The following is a 6934-nucleotide window of genomic DNA, read 5'->3' as shown; positions in this document are numbered from 1 at the left end:
TTTAGTTTTTAGATATTTTTCAGCACACCACACATATGTAATGCATGCTCTTTGTGTGAAGTTGTTGAAGCTAAAGAGGAGAAAGTAAAAAACCACCAGAAATCTGCAGTCACCAATACTGGGTGATTGTCTGTACAATCTGATTTTAAGAATCAGATTCTTAAAATTTTTAGCTGGACCTAGAAACTGAAATTCAGATGATATATTTTAATAGAGTTCAATTGCTGCACTCAGGTTAAAAAACATCATTGGGAAAATACAGAGGTGGAGGGTGGGGGAAAGGGAAGATCCTAGATATGTTTTAGCTGTGTGCAATCTTAGTAATACTGTTGTGAATCTGGTAATTCTTCCCTTGAGTTAAGAGAGGAAGGAGAAGCAAGCTCTGGCTGGTGTGGCTCTGGATTGAGCGCTGGCCTGTGAACCGAAAGGCCACTGGTTCAGTTCCCAGTCAGGGCACAAGTGCCTGGTTTGTGGGCCAGGTTCCCCAGTTGGGGGCATGCAAGAGGCAACTGATGGATGTATCTCTTGTATGTTGATATTTCTCTCCCTCCTTTTCCCTCTCTTTAAGAAGTAGATAAATAAAATCTTTAAAGAAAAGCCACATTTAAAAACAACAACAACAGTAATGTACAAGCCCTGTTACGCACTCAGCAAGGACAAAAGTAGCCTCTACGGTGACTCCAGGAAGACAGAATGGTGATGTTTACTAGGTGGTGGAGACTGTCCCTTTTTTCTCCAGCCTCTGATCTTTGACCGATATTACTAATATAATCTTACATCTTTGAACAGAATTGTCATCTAATCTTACTACCCCGTTTTACAAAGAAACGTATTTTGTGGGTCCACACAGCATAATCGTAAATATATTTATTGAGTGATTAAATCTGCCAAATGTTCTGATAAGTACTTTATATATACATTATTTCATTTAATATCACAAAAACCTCATAAGGTATTTACTTTTAACCCTTTTTTAAAGATGAGACTTGGTTAGATTAATTTATTCAAGGGTGGGATACTGGTTTCTCAGTGACCCAGCTCCCATCCACAAAGCCCAGCATTTAATCTGTCCTATCTAGTTGTAAAAAAAATGCATTTGCACATTAGGCTGGAAGGGTCCTTAGATAACTAACAGATAGGAAAACAAAACCAAGGAACTGGAATGACTTGCTCGAGATCACCCATTCCGTGGCATAGTCTTAAGTGGGCACATTTAGAACCAGGACTGCAACCTCATCTGCTTGAGAATTGGATCTGTGCTTCTCACATGACATGTGGCTTTCTAATTTTTATAATATTAATTTATTTCACAAACTGAAGCCCAGAATCTGAGCAACTAATGTGTTATCAAATGAATCGCTAGAGAAATTTTCAGAAAGCATTTTTAAAATCATCAAACTGAAAGAACATACTTGGAGTATAAAATAAGTGGTATTTTCTTTGGGGTATCAAGAGAAATACCAAAGACAGTTAACCGATTCTCACTGCAGTTTCATTTTTAAATGCAGTTTTCAGCCCTGGCTGGCGTAGGTCAGTAGATTGAGTGCAGGCTGCGAACCAAAGTGTTGTCGGTTCGATTCCCAGTCAGGGCCCATGCCTGGGTTGCAGGCTAGCTGCGAACCAAAGTGTTGTCGGTTCGATTCCCAGTCAGGGCCCATGCCTGGGTTGCAGGCTAAGTCCCCACTTGGGGTCACACAAGCAGCAACCACACATTGATGTTTCTCTTCTTCCCTTCCCCTCTCTCTCTAAATATAAATAAAAATAAAATCTTAAAAAATAAATAAAATCAGGGACAAGAGAAGGATGTTCATTAAAAAAATAAAGGCAGTTTTCAAGGCTTTGAAGTACTGTTTATAAAGTGAGGTACCATTTTTGAGAATCTCTTGTTTAAATTTGAAAGCAATAGGCTTTTAAAAATGGGGAATGATCAGGGGTAGTTTTAATTTTATTTACTGTAACTACCAAACATTCAAATAGTTTATAAAATAGAATTCTGTCTTTTAGTTTCTGGAAAACAACTTTAAAGGGCTTAAAGCTGGTTCTTATTTCTTCTTTTCACTTGGGAATGGCATGTAACCTTTACAGGGTTAAATACCAGTGGCATCTGCCAGAGATTTAGGAGGAACACCTTCCTTCCGGTATTTGAGAAGTGTATCGTGCCAGTCATTACTTTGAAATCGCAAGAAATAAAAAAGGGCACGCCATACAGACTTAAACTGAAGTAATTTTTAGACAGTTTTCGAATTGTGTGAAAACTGCTATGTTGGCAATTTATGTACATGATTTCAGAGTTTCAAGAAAAGGTTATTTGCATACTCATTATACTGTAACTGGAAACAGACATGTTGAGTAACAGGACAAGTTATGCCTGCTTCTCCCTGGCAACCTTTTCAAAGGCCTTAAACTGCACAGTGTTGACTGAAAAGGCCTGGAGGCGCTGAAAAAACCCATCTCCTAAACCTGACTTTTAGCCTGCTTCTTTTAGTCAAGTGCATTTATTTTTTCTATTTCCTCTAACTTTGCAGGACCCACCAAAGTTTGCCTCTAGTAGCAGAATTTGTAATTTGAGCTTACTGTCATTAATATTTGGCATCAGTTTAGAAATTTCCAGAAATTTTTAATGTAATTAATGGGCTAATATTCTCCAGTTGTAATAAGGTATAATTATTACTGTCACTCGCTCTCTCATCAAAAGAGTTGATATTTCAGACCCAAAACCTCTATAAAGAGTACAGGGGACTAGGGATCAAATTGGAGCCTGGCAGTACGTTTAGAAATTAGATGTCACTTTCATTCTTTGATTAGAAACGTCATTTCCTGGGCCTGGGGGAAGCCCATGGTATTTTCTTGCAGAGGTTCAGCTTCAGGGAGAAGTGAGACCCTGACACATCTTGAATCCTGCGGGTTGAGAGAAAATTTCAAATTCATTTCTATTCTTGGAGGCACAGTGTGTAACTTGCTCAGCCGTAGGGCAGCTAGTTCCTGCTTTTGCACACATCTTTACACACCTTCAGGGGAATTCCATGATCGGGTGTAAAGACTGGTTGCAGTTTTATGAGACTAATGCACTACCTATTGTACCTCCTGTTTCAAAATCCTCCCCCTTCGACTCCCCACTTTTATCCCAGTCCAGCTCTTTGCACTTGACTGCTTTCTTGGGTCCTTAGTAAGTAGGTAGTTTGGACGCTGCACAAATGGGGCATTTCAAACTGAAACTGATGTGGAAGCTATTTTTTCAAAAAATCCTGAGCATTTCAATAGGAATAGTACCTCACCAATAGACGGCCAATCAATCGTAGTTCAGGCAAGCTGTGTTGATGTATCAAAAGTGCTTAAAGGATTGATTTCCTCGATACAATAAGCACAGATCCTCCAGACAGCAAGAGGAAAGAAAAGAGGACCAAGTACTTGTGCTAAGCACTGTACGTTTTTTCTTTTCACTTTTGCAGTAACCTTTGATGTAAGTAGCATTATTTCCATTCTCAGAGGAAACAGGCTGAGAGTAGGAAAATAATTTGAGCAGAGCACTCTGGAGCTATGCAGATCTGAGTGACACGAAGCCTGTGCTCCTCCTCGGCTTCCTCATTTTGGCCTCATGACAATCTGTGAAGCCACTGTGTTATGAATAAGGAAACTGAGGTACAGAGGGTTTAAACAAGTTGCCAAAGGCCATGTACCTAAATAGTAGTGGAACCCTAGGACCCCAATTTAACAATGACAAAACCTACTTCGTTTAAAAGAGATAAAAGCTAGATCAAGATATAGACATCTATACCTCTAAGCCCCCGAATTAAATATTTATTAATTTAAAGCCTATCACAATTGCCTAACTTTGGAGATGTTACTGAAGTGATACAGGTGTTTATAACCTGCACTGACCCCTAGGTCGTTCCAGTGTTTGCGTAGACAGGGTTAGAATGCCTCCTGTGAAACTGATTCCTAAATACGGCAGGTCACAGGCATTAGTTAATAGTGATTATTCCTTGTCTTAGAATCACTCCTTGTTAGAAAAAAATTAGTAGATTCAGTTCTTCCTAAAAAAATACTGTGCTGAATTAATTTTGTCTTTTTCTCCGCTGGTTTATTTATCTTTATCCCAAACTCTGTTTCCATTGCTTCAAGGTAAGTGGTGTCTTCTTTATGAAGACAGGTTTTAAAACCCTTTTTTAAAAAAGGTTTTTTTCCAAACCTTTTCCAGTTACTACCCAAATTTAATGAAGTTAAAGGTTTTTAACCCCATTCCATATAGTTCTGCTGCTGTGGCTTTTAATGGATTTCTATAACTATTTCCTGCTTACTCATCTTAAAATTTTTTTAAAAATCATTAAGTGGTCTTTCTTTTACTTCTGCTGTCTCTTCCTCTTTCCCACTCTTCTTTCTCATCTTTAGATCAGCAGGTTGCTTTTCCTTCTGATGAACACATTTTCACAAGTGGTCACAGTTTTTGAGAAGTCTCCAAGAACTGAGTAGAGATTAGATCATTGTATTTGAAAAAATAGCGACACCTTGGCAGGAAGAGAAATCAAGGTGATTACCGAGGCAGGGCCTTGCGAGATAACCTGCTTTTCACTTGCAGTTTCTAACTGTGCATTGTTTGAATTTCTTACCCGATATACTCACCCTGGCTATTAATCTGCATTGGGAGGTAGTGATTCTGATTGTTTAATATCTTGGAGTCTCTGGAGTAAAGAGTTCCCAGACCTGGTAACTAGGAGAGCAAAACATTTAAACACACAGTAAAAATGAGCGGGTGGCAGAAAGCTGAAAAAAGACAGACCACAACAGTTTTGACAGGTTAAATTTATCCTAACTGTCCAACAAAGGAAGTAGACCAGGAGGTTTATCTGTGAGCTTTTCAGCTCCACCCTTTCATGGCGGAGAACCATACACCGGTTGCCGCTGGCCGGCGTTGGGGTGGTCGCAGTAGGTGTTGGCGAGGTGCATCATGAAATACTTCTGAAATGGGACCCACTTTAGGAGCCCACAGTTACTCAGAAAAGTCGGCAGTATCAAGTGAGGAGAAAGGGCCTAGTGATTCGGAGGACAGAGTTGAAACTCCAAAATTTCTCCGTAGCTCGTCGTGAGTATTTGTGTAGACCTTTGGAATACAGAGAGATGGAGTCAGTGTCTACTTAAAAAATAGCTCTCAGTTTACCAAACATAAGCCAGGTAACAGGTGCTTATCTCCCTGATCCTCGGCAGCAAACGCTGAGGTGGATGCGTTACCTCCATTTGGCGGAGGGGGCTCTGAGCTTCTAAGGAGGTGGAGTCCCTGTCCTGGGCCACCCAGCCCGGAGGTGCGGAGGCTGGATTGGCACCAAACACTTTTATCTGTGGACCCAGTGCCTTGGTTTTTATCCACTAAGCGGCAACGTGATTTCACGTCTGGGCGCTTCTTGGCCGAACAAGTTGGAAAACACTGGTTTCACAGATCCGAAATCACAGGTTGTGCGCCCCTGGATTCCCTCCCTAGCCACTTGAAGCTGCTCGATCGCCCCTGGCCTCGACATCCCCGTCAGCACAGTGCAGACGTCACCGTACTGGGCCCCACTCCCACCGCGCAGGGCTGCAGGGCTCCTGCGCCTCCGCGGTTCCCGCGCGGTGCGGAAGGCGCACCCCCGGCGAACTCGGGTCCGCGCGAATGGCTGCCGGGGAAAGAGCGCCGTGCGCCAGCTCTCAGCGGCGCTGCGCGCAGAGGAGCAACCTCCGGCCTGGCAGAGCACCGGTAATAACAGGGGCCGGCTCGGTTCAAAGGAGAGTGGCTGTCCTAAGAGTAGACAGTGCGGCAGCTATTAAGTAATAAAAAATACCGGCGGGGGTACCCCCCCCCCGCCTCCCTCGGCGTCCTTCCGCACCCCCCGGGCGCCCACTGGGCGGAGGGCACCTGGGGGAGGGTGGGCCGCGGCGCGTGCGCGAGCTGTCAGATGGCCCCGCCCCCAGCGTGCGGCCCCGCCCCTACCGCCCCGCCCCCCACTCCCTCCCCTGGCTCTCCGGGTGTGGGGCGGGCTGGCGGGCGCTGCGGCTGCCGGGCTGCTGCTTCCTCGGGCCATTTTGCTGAAGAGCGACCGGGAGGAGGAGCCGCCGAAGAGACCCTAGGCGAGCAGCGGCGAGCCGGAGGAGGCGGCGGCAGTGCGGGCCTGGGCTTTCCTCGACCGCGGGGATACAGAGGGGCGAAAGGATCGCCAGGGAGGGGGACCAGAGAGCCGCGCCCGCCGCGCGGCGCGCCCCTTCCCGCCCCCTGCACCATGAGCTGGGGTACGGAGCTCTGGGTAAGTGAGGGGCTGGGCCCGCGGGGCTGCGGGGGAAGGTGCCTGGCGTGCCTGGGCAGGGGACGCGGGCCGGGCTGCCGGGGTGGAGGCGATGGCGCGCGGGTCAGGATCCCCGCGGCCCGAGGAAGGCGCGGGTCCGGTGCCCCTCGCGGGCCTTGGCCGGAGCAGGAGGTGCGAGCCGGATTCACCCTTCCGAGGCGAGGGGCGCGGGTCTGGGTCCCCCAGGCGGCCGGAGGCCAGCGGTGTTCTCAGGGAAGAACCTCAATCCCTCGGGGTGAGTAACCGAGGCGCCGCGAACTGGCTTCGATGGGGGCGTGGAAGCCCTCGGTCTTGGGGGACCGGGTTATGTATTAGGGCGCGCATTCCCGAGTTCCTGGGGCTGCTCTCTGGGCGCAGAGTTGCGGCCGAGCGGGCTATGCTCCCGGGGGCGGGGCCGGGTCCCACAGCTTGGGTTTGGGGGCGCGGGGTCCGAAAGCGGCGACTTCTCTCTAGAGGCAAAGACTTTCTGGCTTGTGGTGGTTTGGGGCACACTTGTATCGCTCTCGGTGGGAAGCTCACATCCTGATTTTGATGCGGGGACTGCGGCGTTTGGCCTGGAGGGGAAAGTTCGAGGGGATCACCTTCAGGAAGAGGCATTCGCGGGCTAATAATTCTTCAACTGCTCA

General features: G+C 46.7%; 1 protein-coding gene and 1 long non-coding RNA gene across 14 annotated transcripts in view; one reads left to right on the top strand and one right to left on the bottom strand.

Annotated features, from left to right (window-relative positions):
* Positions 1 to 4320: 4320 nt before the first annotated feature.
* Positions 4321 to 5903, bottom strand: LOC118980301 (uncharacterized). The gene is made up of 2 exons (XR_005065079.1): positions 5227 to 5903; positions 4321 to 5098 (listed from the first exon to the last, which is right to left on the bottom strand). It is a non-coding gene; the product is annotated as an uncharacterized LOC118980301 (long non-coding RNA).
* Positions 5904 to 5983: 80 nt separating this feature from the next.
* The window catches only part of FNBP1 (formin binding protein 1), a 115770-nt gene continuing 114819 nt past the window's right edge, over positions 5984 to 6934 (top strand). For 7 of the 13 annotated variants that reach the window (XM_037036993.1, XM_037036990.1, XM_037036988.1 and 4 more), the window contains exon 1: positions 5984 to 6269. In XM_037036993.1, coding sequence (XP_036892888.1) covers positions 6246 to 6269 — 24 coding nt within the window. In that variant the 5' untranslated portion in view covers positions 5984 to 6245. The remainder of the gene's footprint in view (positions 6270 to 6934) is intronic. The other 6 variants (XM_037036995.1, XM_037036996.1, XM_037036992.1 and 3 more) reach the window with 3 other exon arrangements.

Source organism: Sturnira hondurensis, unplaced genomic scaffold (genome assembly GCF_014824575.4).
Source record: "Sturnira hondurensis isolate 20B ecotype Veracruz unplaced genomic scaffold, ASM1482457v3 Scaffold0022908, whole genome shotgun sequence".
Classification (NCBI taxonomy): Eukaryota; Metazoa; Chordata; class Mammalia; order Chiroptera; family Phyllostomidae; genus Sturnira; species Sturnira hondurensis.
Note: the sequence above shows the minus strand (reverse complement) of the source record. Positions and strands in the feature narration are given on the sequence as shown.